The sequence below is a fragment of the Podarcis erhardii genome, assembly GCF_964252035.2.
Source record: "Podarcis erhardii genome assembly, chromosome: 11".
In the NCBI taxonomy this organism is placed as follows: domain Eukaryota; kingdom Metazoa; phylum Chordata; class Lepidosauria; order Squamata; family Lacertidae; genus Podarcis; species Podarcis erhardii.
In genome coordinates, this window is record NC_138501.1 from 48,103,018 (window position 1) to 48,121,134 (window position 18,117).

The 18,117-nt window shown below is 45.8% G+C and overlaps 1 protein-coding gene and 1 long non-coding RNA gene across 3 annotated transcripts in view; one reads left to right on the forward strand and one right to left on the reverse strand.

Moving 5' to 3' along the window:
* LOC309352899 overlaps nucleotides 1-18,117 on the reverse strand; it is a 181,066-nt gene that overhangs the window by 115,835 nt on the left and 47,114 nt on the right. The gene's annotated exons all lie outside the window — the stretch shown is intronic.
* ST8SIA5 (ST8 alpha-N-acetyl-neuraminide alpha-2,8-sialyltransferase 5) overlaps nucleotides 1-18,117 on the forward strand; it is a 59,501-nt gene that overhangs the window by 34,818 nt on the left and 6,566 nt on the right. For both annotated transcript variants that reach the window (XM_081881599.1, XM_081881598.1), the window contains 5 exons: nucleotides 3,940-4,032; nucleotides 9,626-9,712; nucleotides 12,225-12,369; nucleotides 15,311-15,423; nucleotides 16,484-16,576. In XM_081881599.1, the coding sequence (XP_081737725.1) occupies nucleotides 3,940-4,032; nucleotides 9,626-9,712; nucleotides 12,225-12,369; nucleotides 15,311-15,423; nucleotides 16,484-16,576 (531 nt within the window). The remainder of the gene's footprint in view (nucleotides 1-3,939; nucleotides 4,033-9,625; nucleotides 9,713-12,224; nucleotides 12,370-15,310; nucleotides 15,424-16,483; nucleotides 16,577-18,117) is intronic.

The following is an 18,117-nucleotide window of genomic DNA, read 5'->3' on the forward strand; positions in this document are numbered from 1 at the left end:
CTGCATTCACTCCATAAGACGCACACACATTTCCCCTTAATTTTTGGAGGGGAAAAAGTGCTTCTTATAGAGCGAAAAATATGGTAAACTGAAGGCTCCTTGTGGCCATACTCTCATTTGTAGCTCGTTACTACCTGCTTCACCAGGTGGTTTTTTTTTCTTTTGTAACACTTAGCACATTACTGTATCTATTTAACTCTGCCTTTATCAGCCTGGCACCCTCCAGTTGCACTGAACTCAATGTAGGACGAGCCCTTCAGGATTAGGCCCACCTAATCCAGCCTCCTATTCTCACAGTAGCCAAACAGATGCCACACGCAAGTAGGAAATGAACACCCCAGTGCTCTTCCCACTTGGGATTCCTGGCAAGTGGTATTGAGAAGCACTGCTGCCTCTGACAGTGGAGGTAGAAAGCAGCCATTGTCCATCATGAATTAGCCCAATCCCTTTTTATAGCCACCCATGTTGGTGCCATCACTTACTCTTGTGGTTTACCATGCACTATGTGAAAAGAGTCTGTCCTGAGTCGTCCAACGCTGAGCTTCAACGTCTCCAAGGTCTAGAATTATGAGAGAGAGAAACTTCTCCCTCTTTACTCTCTCCACACCGTTCTAGAGTTGCCATATTTCAAAAAGTGAAAATCCAGACACAAAAGTTGTTGAGAATTTTTTTTTGGCAAAGTTTTTGAGCTACTTTTTAAGGAAATTCACCAAAAAAACAACACTTCCATTATGGATTGCCATTGTCAGGAGTTCAGCTTATACTCGAGTAGGACCCTGGCAGAGACACATGCCCGACTGGCATGTTCTCTCCCTCCTGGTTGATCATTCGGGAGCTTCATAAGCTTTCTTCAGCCCAAACATCACAGCAACTGATGCCAGCCGACACCAGCACACTTAGGGATCCACAGAGTTTGTGTACCTTGCGTGACAGACCTCAGTAACTCAGCATTTTGGCTAATCTCCTTTATTTACATATAAACACACTGCAACACGGCTCCCTCTCTCTCTAGCATCAGACAGCAAAGAGAAAAAGAACAAAGGACAATAGTTCTACTTCACAGAACACAGTAACACAAACATCCTGTCTCCGTCACTTCCCACTCTGTGGAGTCAAAACATACACCGTCATGTGATAGACAACAATCCCATGACTGCAATCATGGAGCAGGAATTCTAACAGCCATATGCCTGGGTTTCCCCAGACATTTTAACCGATTTTCAGAAATTCCGCCCGGACGCTATTTCCGGCGGACGAATCCTGGATATGTCCGGGAAATCCCAGACATATGGCAGTCCTAGACCATGCACAATTTTATACTCTTCTATCATGTTCCCATTGCCCCCCTTATTTTATTCCCCCCATCTAAAAACCATCCCCCTAGCCTTTCCCCATAGGAGAGTTGTTCCATCTCCTTGCCCTGTTGGTTGCCCTTTTCCGAACCCCTTTCACAGCTCTACAGTATCTGTTTTGAGGGGAGGCTTCCGTATTGGCAAAGAGTGATGGGAATTGAAGTCCAAAACATCCAGAGGTCACACTACAAATTGGTGAAGGCAGAGTTAAGTGAAGAATGTCAGGAGTTGAATGTGGGGCCTTCTGCACACAGAGCTTGTCGCTGCCACTGAGCTGTGGCCTTCTAGCTTTCGGTGCAAAGCCTTGGGCTTCCTTTATCTCCCATCTGCTTCTAGTCTACATCAGTTGACTGCTGTCTGCTTCCCTGCCTTTAAATTTAGATTTTGTATGGCTTTATGAGGGTGCCCTATTTTCAGTGTTTCATCCTGCCTGTGTTGTAATCTGTAACCCTTCTTCGTGATAAGGTGGGTGGGGGGAAGGCTTAGGCAAAATCTGCTTTCCTTGCAGTTTCAGCCACCCCCCCACCCCACCCCAACTTTGGAAATACCCACCCCACAAAATTACCGTATTTTTTGCTCTATAAGACTCACTTTTTCCTTCCTAAAAAGTAAGGGGAAATGTGTGTGCGTCTTATGGAGCGAATGCAGGCTGCGCAGCTATCACAGAAGCCAGAACAGCAAGAGGGATTGCTGCTTTTACTGTGCAGCGATCCCTCTTGCTGTTCTGGCTTCTGAGATTCAGAATAATTTTTTTCTTGTTTTCCTCCTCCAAAAACTAGGTGCATCTTACAGAGCGAAAAATACGGTATATAATTTTAGAGTTGGAAGCAGCCATAGAGATAATCTAGGGAACCATTTCAACTGGAGGGCCATGTTCTCTCATGAGACATCTTCTGGGGGCCATATGCGAGGAGGGATGGCCTGAGGCAGAATTGGGCAGAGCAATGGGTGCAACTCTTACATTTGTGGGCTGCCTTCTAACCATGTAAATGTCAGAGGTTTCTTCTATATATAGACACACTTCTCCATCCTCCATGCAGGCAGTCAAAAGGCATCATCATGGTTTAGCATTCAAGGAATGAGTATGCCATACCCATCTGTGTTAATAATTCCAGTAAATAAGAGTCCACCTACTCCTTAATTTTTTTTTTTTTACTGTTTACAGTGGTGCCTTGGTTCTCAAACTTAATCTGTTCCGGAAGTCCGTTCCAAAACCAAAGTGTTCCAAAACCAAGGCGCGCTTTCCCATAGAAAGTAATGCAAAATGGATTAATCTGTTCCAGACTTTTAAAAACAACCCCTAAAACAGAAATTTAACATGAATTTTACTATCTAATGAGACCATTGATCCATAAAATGAAAGCAATAAACAATGTACAGCAGTCACACAATCAATCAATCAGTAGCTGGACTGGGTTCCACACAGTCACAAAAACAAAACAAAAAGAGCCGCAAAAACGCAAAATAAATAGCAAAAACAGACAGACCTCAGCGCAACACTCAAAGCGGAGCATGTTTGGCTTCCAAAAAAAAGTTCACAAACTGGAACAATTACTTCCGGGTTTGCAGCGTTTGGGTTCCAAGTTGTTTGAGTACTAAGGCGTTTGAGAACCAAGGTACCACTGTATATTATTAAATTTATACCCTACTCTTCCTCCCACAGGAGTCCGGGGCAGCAGATGCCTTTGTGACTCCAAAACTCAACAAATAAAACTTTCCATGCATTTTGTTTTAATGTCAAAAACAATTCTTAATGGTGGGAAGTTTCTCCTAATCAACTTCCCTGCAATTTCAACCTCAAGTTTTGCCTTCTAGTGCAAAAGAGAAGTGGTCCACATCACCTTCTGCACATCTGCCCTCTAGATATTTGAAGACTGCTATCGTATCTCTGCTTAATCTTCTCCAAGCTAAACATATCCAGCACTTTCAATCATTCCTCCCAGGACTTGATTTCCATGCCCCCTACCAGCCTTCCTCTGGACACATTCCAGTTTGTCAATTTCCTTCTGAAAATGTGCTCCTCAGAACTAGGCCTGGTACAGTCCAAATGCAACTTGACCTGATTATAAATATATATACATGTATGTGTGTGTTTCTGTTTCTGAAATAGCTAATGGCTCCCAGTACGTTTCCGAGCACAATTCAAAGTACTGGTGTTGACCTTTAAAGCCCTAAACGGCCTCGGTCCTGTATACCTGAAGGAGCGTCTCCAACCCCATCATTCTGCCCGGACGCTGAGGTCCAGCACCGAGGGCCTTCTGGTGGTTCCCTCATTGCGAGAAGCAAAGCTACAGGGAACCAGGCAGAGGGCCTTCTCGGTCGTGGCGCCTGCCCTGTGGAACGCCCTCCCATCAGATGTCAAAGCGATAAATAACTACCTGACATTCAGAAGACATCTTAAGGCAGCCCTGTTCAGGGAAGTTTTTAATCTGTGATATTTTAGTGTCTTTTTGGTTTCTATGGAAGCCGCCCAGAGTGGCTGGGGAAACCCAGCCAGATGGGCAGGGTACAAATAACAAATTATTATTATTATTATTATTATTATTATTATTAGTGATTACATTTTTCTTTTCTTTTTCTTCTCCAGGTACTTTGAGTTTTATGAAGGTCCTTTGGAGTACAACTCCACAAAATGCCTGGAGCTGAGGCAGGATATCATTTCGGTGAAGGTTCTCTCGATGTAAGTGGGACCACACCATTTTAGTTCTCCAGCCTTAAGCAATTGTGAGTGATGCTGATGGGCTTTGACCAGGCAGACCTGGGTTCATATCCCTGATCCGGGTACAGGGCTCAGGGAAACCTTGCACCTTGTTCCTTAACACAGGCTTGCTAAGCAATGATAAGGTATGGGAAAACATGTTTGCAGGAGACAATGGCGAAGGCAGGTCTGGACACCTGCATTTGACACTCCAGCTTTCAGGCAGGACCCATCACCTGCCTGGACTCCAGCTGCAGGCTTACCTTGTTCCTAAGTTTTTATTTTTATTCTCCTCTCCCTTCCCTTCCCTTCCCTTTCCCTTTTCCCATGCCTGTGGCTGTTTTCCCTTGGCAACTAGCCTCATGTATATGAAATGTGTTTAATCCAAATCAGAAGAATTAGATATGTCATCTCAACTGGGCACACATAGATAAAAATACATCATTGATGGGAAATCAAAATGGCTTCTTCATGCGGCCAATTTAGGAGGGAACCGCTAGAGGGCACTTAAAACAAAACAAAACAAAACAAAACAAAACAAAACAAAACAAAACAACAAAACAAAACAAAACAAAACAAAACAAAACAAAACAAAACAAAACAAAACAAAACAAAACAAAACAAAACAAAACAAAACAAAACAAAGAAGCCGTGTGTCCTCTCAGGCTTTGAGACAGCCCTGTGTTGTGTATACAGTGGAACCTCGGTTTTCGAACGTAATCCATTCTGGAATACTGTTTGACTCCCGAAACGTTCGGAAACCAAGGCACAAAGAGCGGTGTGCAAATTTAATTGAGAAACACTCAGCGGAAGCCATTCAACTTCTGAGGCACATTCGAAAACTAAATCATTTACTTCCGGGTATTCAGCGTTCGAAAACCGAAACGTTCAACTTCTGAGACGGTCAAAAACCGAGATACCACTGTATACATATAAATAAATTCTGATGATATGCAGTGTCCAGACTCTTTATATTCAAAAGGAACTTTACTTTCATAAACATATAACTGAGAAGAACATATCTATGTTCTCATGCTTATTCACTTTGTTCCTTATAGAGAGCACAGGTTTCTCTCTATTAACACTTAGAGATCTTCCTCTGTCTGCTTCACCCCAGAGAGGCCACACTGACACAACATTGTCCTCAGAAGCATCCAGAGAAACCTCTCTCAGCAGCCGTTCTCCCTCACACACACAGGAAGACGACCAGAAATAACAGTTAAAAAACAACAGTTACTGGAATAACAGTCACAACAGAAAGCAATGCCTCTCTCATGTGACTCACAGCCAGCCAATCACATGAGAGCTACTGCCACAGGAAAAACCCTATGCTAAGAATGCATAGGCAAAACATTCCCATTTCCGGAAGTTAAACCATTATCCGTAACACCCTGGGCAGGTGGAAGCGGCTGGATTAAAGAGCAGTTAGCGTTGGCATCCACATAGCAGATAGCAGAGTCACGCTGACTTGGCATAGTTGGCTCTCACCAGCCCCTCCACCGAGAAGCGCCCTTGTTTCCCAAGTTGCGCTGTGGTTTTCTAGCTTCCTTTCTGAAACCCCCCCACCTGCCCCCATTCGCTGTTTTGTGCCCCGAAAAGATTTCAAAATTATCACGCTCGGCTGGTCTGAAGTACAAAATGACCTACTTCTTTGAAGAGTGACTTATGGAAAATCCTAAATTGCTCCCATTTTAAATATTAAACCCCTTCTCTCTGGAGGGAAAGCGAGGGAGGGAGGAAGCTCATTGTGTTTGAGGCAAGGTTGGACAAATGTGTGAAGGGTGTGTAGAGGATGGCTTTCTATCCTGGCATAAACCTTTTTTTAAAATATAAAACCTTTTTTAAAATATAAAAAAAACTTTCCCCATTGGTTTTGGAGTGCCTTCCTTCTTCTGGGGTACTACAAACTACTGCAATTCAAAGTCATTGTATTGGGTGGTTTGGAAATGTATTTGTTTTTGTTTTTTCTAAGGGCCCCTGCGGATTGGAGGGTTTTATATGGGTGCATTCTGCAACGTGTCATTGATGCAATAGTATTGCATTAGTGGTGGATTCATACTGGACCATCCACACATCTCTTTGCTTTGTTAGTTTTTCTGCAAGGTTTTCCTGATGATACTGTATTCTTGCTGTCTGGAGGGGCACTCTTGCACTCCAGCACAACAATAGCAAACCACCAACAACAACAACCAAACAAACGAAAGAAAGAAACTGGAACGTTTGTGGAATAAAGATTACCGTATTTTTCGCCCTATAGGACACACTTTTCCCCCTCGAAAAATTAAGGGGAAATGTGTGTGCGTCCTATGGGGCAAATGCAGGCTCCTTGGCTTCAGCGATAGCAACGCGAAGCCTAGGAAGCCTGCGCTCTGGAGACTTCACGTTGCTTTCGCTGAAGCCAGAAGAGTCTGCTCTTCGAGGCTGGCGGTGGGGGAAAGCAGTGCTTCCCCCCATCGCCAGCCCCAGAGGATCGGGGGGGGGGCAGCAGGAAGGTGCGCGACGCCTTCCCGCTACTCTCCAACCCGGCTTTGAGGCTGGCGGTGGGGGAAAGCAGTGCTTCCCCCCATCACCAGCCCCACAAGCTGGGTCGAAAAGCCCGCAGGAGCCGCGCAGCCTTTAAAGAGCGCACTGCTCTTGGGGGCTTTTCCCCAAGGAGGGAGAAGGGACTGACTGGCCGGGGAATTCCCCCACCTCCCACAAAAGTCCGCAGAAGCCGCACGCTCTTTAAAGGGGCTGCGCGGCTTCTGCTGGCTTTTCTAGGAGGTGGGGGAATTCCCCCACCTTGTAGAAAAGCCCGCAGGAGCTGCACACCCTTTAAAGAGTGCGCTGCTCTTGGGGGCTTTTCCCCAAGAAGGGACAAGTGACTGACTGGCCATTTCAGTGCCTTCTCCCTCCTGGTCGAAAAGCCCGCAGGAGTCGCGCACGGCTCCTGTGGGCTTTTGCGGGAGGTGGGGGAATTCCGCCACCTCCCGCAAAAGCAGGAAGAAGGTCTTGGAGTAGCGCACAGGCTGCGTGCAGCCTGTCCGCTGCTCCCAGAGGTGCGGGGGGGGGGAGGGAATCATATTTTTTCCTTGATTCCCCCCCCCCGAAAGCTAGGTGCATCCTATGAGCCGGTGCGCCTTATAGGGCGAAAAATACGGTGCATTATTTCAGCTGCAGCACATGCATTGATTGGAAACGAAGCAGTATGACCACCCAAAAAGACGGTTTGAGCATATTACACCAATCCTGGTCCAACTGCCCTGGCTACCAATTAGTTTTTGGGCCCAATTCAAAGTGCTGGTTTTGACCTATAAAGCCTTAAATGGCTCTGGACCACAATACCTTAAGGACCGCCTGTTTCCATATGAACCTACCCGGACCCTGAGATCATCTTCTGAGGCCCTCCTTTGTGTGCCTCCTCCTCGAGAGGTCCGGAGGGTGGCAACACGAGAACAGGGCCTCCTCTGCAGTGGCTCACCAATTGGGGAATGCTCTCCCCAGGGAAGTTTGCCTGGCGCCTTCATTATACACCTTTAGGTGCCAGGCAAAAACCTTCCTTTTTAACCAGGCCTTTGGTTGATTTAATTGGCACCTATGCCCTTTTAAAATGTTCCCCCCCCCCCCCCTGGAGCTGGTTATTGGGTTGTTGTTTTTATTTTGATTATATATTTTGTGGTTTCGTGTTTCAGTTTTGTTGTGTGAGCCGCCCTGAGACCTCCGGGTATAGGGCAGAATATAAAATCAATCATCAATACTTTTGCAGGTGCCAAACAGTATCTGTATAAGCACCCTATGAGCACGAATAATCATAAACACACAAGGAAATAGGTGCTTGGAGGGGCCTATAGAAGGCAAGGACTCTTTTGGGACAAGCGAAATGCCCCAAAATGCATCTTGCTTGTTCACTCGTCTCAGAGCCAGTGTGGTGTAGTGGTTAAGAGCGGTGGACTCGTAATCTGGTGAACCGGGTTCGCTTCCCCGCTCCTCCACATGCAGCTGCTGGGTGACCTTGGGCTAGTCAAACTTCTCTGAAGTCTCTCAGCCCCACTCACCTCACAGAGTGTTGGTTGTGGGGGACGAAGGGAAAGGAGAATGTTAGCCACTTTGAGACTCCTTAGGGTAGTGATAAAGTGGGATATCAAATCCAAGCTCTTCTTCTGCAATGCACTCTACGTGGGGCTACCTTTGAAGGTGACCTGGAAACTGCAATTAATCCAGAATGTGGCAGCTAGAGGGCTACCTTTGAAGGTGACCTGGAAACTGCAATTAATCCAGAATGTGGCAGCTAGACTGGTGACTGGGAGTGGCCGCTGGGACCACATAACACCGGTCCTGAGAGATCTACATTGGCTCCCAGTACGTTTCTGAGCACAATTCAAAGTGTTGGTGCTGACCTTTAAATGGCCTCAGTCCTGTATACCTGAAGGAGCGTCTCCACCCCCATCGTTCTGCACGGACACTGAGATCCAGCACCGAGGGCCTTTTGGCAGTTCCCTCATTGCGGGAAGTGAGGTTACAGGGAACCAGACAGAGGGCCTTCTTGGTGGTGGCGCCCACCCTGTGGAACGCCCTCCCTTCAGATGTGAAGGAAATAAGCAGCTATCTTCTCTTTAAAAGACATCTGAAGGCAGCCCTGTGTAGGGAAGTTTTTAATATTTAATGCTGTATTGTTTTTAACACTTGATTGGGAGCCACCCAGAGTGGCTGGGAAACTCAGCCAGATGGGCGGGGTATAAATAAATAAATAAATAAATAAATAAATAAATAAATAAATAAATAAATATTTTGCCCAGAGGAGAGGCAAGGAGGAGGAGGAAGGAGACAACACTCCCCCTACCTGATTGGCCATTGGCTCTGTCTCCCAAGCGAGCAAGAGGTAGCCGCAATGAGGCAGAGGAGCACAGCATCTGGCAACGTTGGCACCTGAGGTTTCCCCCCTCTAATTAAATGAAGTGGAGGAATCAGGGAGGGCACAAGCATGCAGAGCTAATATCTTATCATGCTGGTTGCACATTAAGATTGCCTTCTGCAAGGAATTGCAGGTTGACACTTGTACTATCTATAAAAGCGTCAGTTGATAACACTCTGGGAATCTGCTGCCATTGCTGAGTTAGCTCATTTTCTCAGATTTGGGGCACAAAAACAAAAGACGTGACAAGTTTTATGAGAAGGTGGGGTGATTTTCTTGAATGTGTTAACAACAGAAAAGGAAAAGGGCTGTTGGCAGATACAGATCATGACTTGCTTTACAGCGCTTTAATAATAATTAAGTAGAAGATGTAAAGCAGCCTGATAGCATGCAGAAAGATAGCTCACCCTTAATTGTTAATGAGATACCAGAAATGACAAATTTAAATGGAAAGACCCTTGTTTTATTTTCATTCTCCATGCTGTTTTGTTGAACCAGATATAAACGGCAGTTAATAATATCTGTATATAAAATTGGGGGCTGCCCTAGATTTATATATCAAGGAAATGTTTGCCCACCGCAGGCTAGTTCTCACCGCAGTGGCAAACTTTGGGAGTCAATAGCCTCTTGGACCCATGCTCTAAGATTAATTAAAAGATCCTTTCCCCCTCTTCCCTCTTTTAGGGTGAAGCAGACAGAGTTGTTTGAAAGGTGGAAAAACCTTCAGATGTGCAAGTGGGAGATGAACATCACCGAAGCCAGACAGTTCAAGTAAGAGGCGTCTCAGCTCGGGGGTGGCAGGACCTCAGCAAGCACTGTTGTTGTTTTTTAAAAAAATAATATTTATTCAAATTTTAAAGATTACAAAGAGAAACAATAAAAAAGAAAAATAAGAAAAAACATAAGAAATACAAACAAACAATTAAAAAACAACAACAAATCAGACCTTTGCATAACTTTCTTTCCTTTACTTATTTCCTTGACCTCCTCACACCTCCCTTTTTTGTATTCGAGTTCAGTTAGATGTTTCAGCAAATCCTTTCCAGCTTTGTTTTTATCCTAATAATTTATCTTAATATACTATAATTCTCGTCTTTCACCAATTAGTAAATCCATTTTAACCTAATCCTTTATAACATTTCTGCTAAAACCACATTACTTCATTCCAACAACCTTCTAACATTCCTTAATTTTGCAATGTTTCTGTAAATAAACTTTAATTTTTTCCCAATCTTCTTCCACCGACTCTTCACCTTGGTCTCGGATTCTGCCAGTCATTTCCGCCAGTCTCAGCAAGCACTGTTAGCTGAAGAACCGCTCTTGGCTGTTGCATTGTGCAGGAGCTGCTCTTGGTTTTGCAAGATGGAAGATTTTTTATAACACTTTAGATCTTCCCCATGATATAAGTAAGGCCATTGCTAGTTGGTCTAGAGAGGGCAGCTCTTTACAGGTGGCATTTAGACATTGAGAAATCAAGATCCAAAGCCCGGCTTTTAGCCTTCCTGGGCCTCTTCCCGGGACAGCCCTAATTGCATAAACATAAAAACCTCCCAGAACTGGAGTTTCTGCCGCCACCCATGTCTCTTGAAGGGCAATGATGTTAAAGTTTTGGCGATAGAATGGAATATCTGTAGATTGAGATAAACATCTAGACCAGCCGGCCACATTCCAGGAAAGGATATTTAGGGCATTGGCTGATTCTTGGATTTTTGGATTTGGGGCACCCTCAGATATTTGCATCAGGACGTGGGTGGCGCTGCGGGTTAAACCACAGAGCCTTGGACTTGCCGATCAGAAGGTCAGCGGTTCGAATCCCTGCGACGGGGTGCGCTCCCGTTGCTCAGTCCCAGCTCCTGCCAACCTAGCAGTTCGAAAGCACATCAAAGTGCAAGTAGATAAAGAGGTACCGCTCTGGCGGGGAGGTAAACGGCATTTCTGTGTGGTGCTCTGGTTCGCCAGAAGTGGCTTAGTCATGCTGGCCACATGACCCGGAATCTGTACGCCGGCTCCCTCGGCTAATAAAGTAAGATGAGCGCCGCAACCCCAGAGTCGGTCACGACTGGAGCTAATGGTCAGGGGTCCCTTTACCTTTACCTTTACAGATATTTTCAGCCGTTGTTTCTTTAGGGCAGTGGAGTCTGGCGTATTTGTAGGGAGGTGGGGTAGGGTAGAAAAACCTTTTGTAGTAGGGACTGATTTGGTATGTTTAGTTTCTCTGACAGGGCATCCACCTACTGTATCCATATTTCAAAAGATGGAAGATATTTGCTCACCATAGCAACATGGGGTGGCTAAGGGCGGGTCTGAAGCCAGTGGTGGGCAGGGCCAAAGCAAAAAGTGGGTGGGGCTCTGTGACGTGAACATATGAGAGTGCTGGAGATGAAATAGTTAAACAGGTTACACAGTCAGGACCCAGGGGGGTGGAGTCAGAGGGACTATAAAACCAGCTCTGGGAGGAGTTCGTTGGGAGTTGGGTGGTTGGTTGGAGTGGGAGCGAATTGGGATAGAGTCTGTGGGTAGGTTGAGTTAGTGTAGCGAAATAAGCTGAGGAATATTTAGGGGCTAGGAAGATAAGTAAATATCTGAATATTTAGGGGCTAGGAAGACAAATAAATATCTGAATATTTAGGGGCTAGGAAGACAAGTAAATATCTGAATATTTAGGGGCTAGGAAGACAAGTAAATATCTGAGAGGTGGTGTAGTGAGTGAGAGCAGGGAGCGGAAATTATAGGTCTGGATAGGCACCCCATGATTGTAATTGACCGATACCATTTATGAAACCACATGCTTGTTAAACTGCAATAAATAAACAAAAGTTTATGTTCCAATTTAATTCTGACTGGACTCAGTATTGTACCAGGTAGGGCCTGGGTGGTGGCAGCGAGAAATAAAGTGGTGGCACAGAGATCAATAGACGGTGACATGTCTGGGGACCCTGTGTGATCGCCACAGGCTCTCCACACTCTCTCTCCACACCCTTTTCTCTCTCTTTTTCTATCCCTCACTCTCCCATCTGTCTCTGTTCTGTCACCCTCATTTCCCCCTTTCCTTGCCTCTTCTTCCTCTGCCCAGGTGGCTTCTGGTGCCAGGAGAGATCAGGCTGAGGGCCACATAAAATTTGGGCAGATGCTCGTTGGAGAAACAGTGTTGTATGCATGCAATATTGACATCAACAGCAGCTGATTCATAGCTCCCTGCCACACTCGGTGTTTGCCTGGGTCGAGGGTCTGCCTTTGTCCTGTGCTGGGGTTGACCCACGTAACCTTGTTTCTCCTTCTTTAGGGCTACTCTGTCGAGGTGCTGCAACGCCCCAGCCTTCCTCTTCACCACCCAGAAGAACACGCCCCTGGGAACAAAACTCAAGTACGAAGTGGACACAAGCGGCATCTTTCACATCAATCAAGAAATATTCCGAATGTTTCCAAAGGTGCGGTACATGTTGTTGACTTAGCATAATCTCAAGACGCCGTTTCTATTCAGAGGCGTGTGTCGGGTGGCAATCTTGTCATCCTCTGCGCTGCAATGATTTCCTGCGTAACCGTTCTGATCGCAGGCCAACTGTTTTCTTTGCCGTCACATTCCTGTGCAACAGCTGATAGGCAGCTTAGTTTATATTTAGCAGCTTTACATCACGGGAGTATCATATCCATGTGGAAAATGACTGATCAACAGCCGAGTATTCTCTGGCAGGGATGAGTGCAGAATTGCTTCTGGTCTATAGCTAAGAAAACGAGATGATGCCCAATAGTGACCCCAAAAGACTGACTGACAGCAGTGCTTAGCATTTATATAGCATATTAAGCGTTCCAAAGTGCTTTACGTATACAGTGCATTGCTCCTTATGGTGAGCCCTGTGGTTGGTCTGGGAGCACCAGTTGCATTATTATTGTTTTTAATTCAGATTAGAAGGTGGCTTCTAAGTGGTTTACAGGTGTAAAACCAATTCTTTCTTCTTCTTCTTCTTCTTCTTCTTCTTCTTCTTCTTCTTCTTCTTCTTCTTCTTCTTCTTCTGTGATCACTCGTAGCCGAATAAGATTGTCTTCCATAAACACGGTTTTAACAATGAGTCCGTAAGTGACTGTGGAGGCCAATTCTGGATCCACACGTCCTTCCACAGTGGGGACATTGGTTCCCGGGTGGGAGTTGATCACAGTGTGGATTTGCCAAGCGTGCCTTCCTCTTAGCACGTTTCTCCCTTGCGTCCTGAGTTTGAGTTTCTTCAAAGCCCATGACACCTTTGGTAAAGGCTGTTCTCCAATAGGAGCACTAACAGGCCAGTGTTCCCCAGTTGTCAGTGTTTATACTACATTTTTTTTTTTAGATTTGCCTCGAGACAGTCTTTAAACCTCTTTTGTTGACCACCAGCATTACGCTTTCCATTTTTAAGTTTGGAATAGAGTAGTTGATTTAATTAATTAATTAAATGAATTCAGGTTACCAAGTTGGCTTCTAAGTGGTTTACAGGTATGAAACCAATTACAGATACCAATACTGTAGCATCGTAGAAAGTGGTTGCAGGTGGACTTGATCAGCAGTCTGGAAGGCTATTGGAAGGCCACTTATAACAGGTTGAAGACAGGCCGTCAGGTCATGCATCCATGCAGATGAAGGCATCCATTTGTGCTGGTGCAGATGCACCATGGCGGCTCTTCTTTCCACGCTCCTCCCGGCGGTCATTCCTCCTCTGGTCCACTGCTTTGGATGCATGACTGCCTGCCAGTCTCTAAGCACTGCCATCATCTGCAAGAGATCCCCACATATCAAGGTTGATGTTACCAGCCTTCATGTCACGGTTGCAGACATCTTTGTAAAACGGAGTAGGTCTGCAAACAGGGCCTGGGGCCTGAAGCCTGATCCCCATAATGGCAGTTGTATTTTCAACCCCTTTTCCTAAATTGCGTGCTGGATCAATCAAACGTTTGACCCTTTGTGTTATTGCTTCCCATATGTCAGTTCCAACCTAATGTTGCTGGTCCATCTCTGAACGTGGTTCTCTTTGCCCCCAAATCTCAGAGGACTCTTCGTTGCGCCATTGGGCTTTCTGCCATTATGAGCACCATGTAACGCGTGCTATAAAAAAATCACATTAAAAGCAACAACAACAACCACACCACATTTCATGTCACCGTTTCCTTCAGATGTATTTTTGTTTTACTGTTGCGGAATTACTCATAAACTATGCATGTACTAATAGCAGCATTTGCATGCTTATATAAGCAAGTCTTTCCATCTCCGTGAGGTGCCAGGCATTATAAGGATCGTTTGTCCATGTAAACTAGGGATGGGTTTGACTCCAACTTCTGAAGACATGGGTTGCGTTCTGCTCAGGATGCGAACGGGGCTACGGAACAGATCCCGTTCGCATCCAGAGGTACCACAGTATTCTCTGTTTTGCTCCTGTGGAGGAAGACACCAGGCAAGGCAGGTTTTGTTGCTTCAGCACCATGGAGAGCTCCTAGTGAGCACTTTGCTCCAACCTAAAACAAGGACCTTTTTTTTGGTATTTTTATTAAAGATTTTCGTGATTTACAGAAGTATGTGTAATGTCTCTCTCTTGTATTTTTTCCATGTAACATTTTTACCAATCAGTTTCATTTGTCGAGACATTAGGAAGAAAAGGGGGAGAGGGGTGGAAGATGGGTGGGGTGGGTTAAACAAGGACTTTTGAGACTTGTGCATTCAGTCTACGTCTCAAGGGTCCAGAACTCTGGCCTGAAAACCAGCACTTTTCTTTCACTCCATGACCTCCCGCCTTTGTGTTCTTCGTAGGCCACTGCACTGGTGAGGTAGCTCGTTTCCTTGGGATCTTGATGGGACAGCCTTGGGTTCAGTTGGGCTCTGATCACCAGAATTCAGGCTCAGAGCTAGGAATCTGGGCCTGGCTCCTTAGCCAGGGACACTAGCTGCCAACTCAGTGTCCTGGTTGCTGCTGGTCATGATGGGGTAGTGGGTGAGGCCACCAAGATCTAATAACATGGATGTTTTGTATGTATGACCTAAAATGCAACAGCAGAGCTTTCCTGCAGAGTCAGTCCATCCATTGCACTGCCAGTCACTGACTGTAGAGCAGGCTTCCTCAGACTTGGCTCTCCAGATGTTTTTGGCCTACAACTCCCATGATCCCTAGCTAGCAGGACCAGCGGTCAGGGATGATGGGAATAGTAGTTTCAAAACATCTGGAGGGTCGAGTTAGAGGAAGCCTGCTGTAGAGTAATCAGATGCAGGGAAAACTCAAGAGATGACCATACTTGTGTGTGCATGTGCGAGCCCAGAGTTAACTGGGTTTCATCCTTTCATCCAAGGGAACAAAACCAGTTCCTGCGAGGGTTGCCACTGCTAATGAACCGGCTTACTCCATTTCTCTCTAGGAGATGCCGTACTATCGGTCCCAGTTCAAGAAGTGTGCTGTGGTTGGAAACGGAGGGATTCTGAAGAACAGCAGATGTGGCCGGGAGATCGACAGTGCCGATTTTGTGTTCCGGTAACAGTTCTGGTGCAATTCCTTCAAGGGATTAGCAGTTGTGTATAGCACATGAAGGGGATGTGGGTGGCGCTGTGGGTTAACCTACAGTACATAGGAAGGAAATTGGCTTGCACTGCTTCAGACCACTGGTCCATCTGTTTCAGTATTGTCACCACTGACTGAGACATCCCCAGTCCCACTTCAGGGTTGAACCTGAGACCTTCTGCATGCAAAACATATTCTCTACTACTGAGCTACGGCAGCCCTTCGCCATGGCTCCTGTCCCTTGCACTGGTGTTCCCCCACAGCATAGAAATCCGAAGTGGCCAGTGTTCTCTGAAGGCAGAAGGTCCCTACTTTGTCTGATGCTTGGCTCCACCTAGAGGTCAGAGGGTGAAACTGCTCACATCACCTATCCAGTTTCTCAGGGTGTGGCACAAGAGGCTCTCAATTTAAGCCCCTTTTTTTTGTAATTTTAAAGAATGTTGTAAATTAAGGAATCACAAGCTGCACCCGCCTATTGTTGACTCTTTCTGAAATGTTTTGGATGACGGGATTGACTATAAAGGTAATATTTGTGCTGAACATCTAGGGCGATGTTTCTCAAGCTTAGGTCTGTTTTGGGACTACAACTCCCAACATCCCTAGCTAGCAGGACCAGTGGCCAGGGATGATGGGAGTTGTAGTCCCCAAACATCTAGAGGGCTGAGTTTGAGAAACAGTGATCTAGGGGGAAAAGAGGACCGAGGGAACGTCTAAAGAGTGCTTGTTTTATAAATCTCTTTGATTGAGGTGGAAAATGGAGGGCTGCCACTACAAATGGCTTCTCCTGATGGGTCATTTCTCTTGCGGCGCTGAGAGCATGATTTATAACCAGCTGATCAGTACAGGAAGATATTCCTTTCAGAGGAAGCAGTCTGCAGAAGGGGAACCCACCCTACTTTATTTGGAATCAGGGAGAGCTAGCTTCAAATCACACTTCCATTAAGCCAGATCACTCACTCTATTCAGCCTACACATCTTAGCTCCTTGAAGGAGGGAAATAATAATGGCCTCTTTGTTGCTCTGTTCTTTCTAGCTGCAATTTGCCTCCCATTTCGGAGAAATACGTTGTAGATGTTGGTGTAAAGACGGACGTCGTGACGGTTAACCCCAGCATAATCACCGAAAGGTCAGTTGCTTGCCTCTTCCTTGCCCACTTCTGCCCACGCTTTCCTCCTCCTGCGACTTTGTGAAATTGAGAAACCTCAGGAAAGGAGCAACGGCGCCTTATTATTAGCTCTGGCGGTTCTTGACTTTGTAATTTCATAGCAACTGGAAATCAGAACAAAACCGGGCCTTCTTCTCAGCGAGGCAAATGTGTTCAGAAGGTCCCTGCAGACTTCTGCCCTACAACTCACCTGGCTCCTTTTCTGACGTTTTTCTTCTTACTGGAAAAAAGTAAGATCCACAATAAGCAATGCATTAAACAGCTATATCCCTTGATGCTCTGCATTTTCAAAAGAGAGGAGAAAAAGAAATGCAAATAAATCCGCTAATTATCTGCCTTTACGAGACTCCCAATAAACTTTATAGTTATAGTACCTTTTTGTTGTGAGTCAAGGACCCTCCACCAGTGGTAAATAAGACACAAGGACACATGTATTTTAGGTTAATGGGCTAAAGAAGGCCACAACTTTATTGGTTACAGCGTGTGAGTGGTATTGGCTTAGGCATTGGGTCAAACAATCTATACATGACTCCACCCCGCTCGGCGGGGAGTCATTTGAGGGTTAACAACCAGTGAGAGGAGCTTGTTGATGCAAATACAACTGGAAGCTTCCCCTGATGTCACCGGGGTTGTGCTGCTAATGGAGGAATCCAAGGGCTCCCTTGGACAAAAAGACAAAGACACCAACCAGGAGAATTTGGAGCAAAACAGCAGCCTGTAGGCTTGGTCTTTATTGTAGACTGTTGCGATAGGACTCCCACCCACTACAAGATGAAGCAAAATGGAAGCCCAGCACAGAAAAGTCCCCAGTTTTTATTAGTTGCTAATCCCCCAAACTACACCCCTAAGACTACGTCACAACTACATCACAAATACATCACAGCTACATCACAAAAAGGAGGGGTTGAGGGAGGAGTTGTGGAGGTAACCTGAGTATCTTGTCACCTGGCTGGTTCCTCCTTTCCCATGAGTCATTTCCAGAGGACAAAGGGGAGTTGGCAGTTTCCTGCCCCCAGAGGGAAGATCTCATCATTGTCCTTTGTTTCAGTCCGTGTTGAATCCACTCCCATATGCAAGTCCTTTGTGACCCTGATGGTCTTCTGTCTGGGACCATCAAGGTTGGCATGCCAACTGGGTAGGGCTCCTGAGTACGTGTTGGTACGCTTAAGGGATTATGGCCGTCCTGTATCAAACCATCCCTCTTTGATAGTCCTTTCTTCATGGAGCGAAATAAAAGTGGACCGGTGTAAATCCAATGTACTGTTGATTTACTATGAATTTATAACAGAAACGTCACGTATGTCATGTTTGAGTGTGTGTGTCGTGTTTGTACAAATTGAATGATTGGGGGGGGGGTTCCTGCAACAGTGCCATGGCCCTAGCCACCAGCAGGGCATTGGACAGGATCCACGACCGCTGCATTCCTTTAACGGAATACCCAACAAGGGGAGAGATAGGTGATGGCCACACCCTGCCCACCAACACACGACAAATATTCCAGT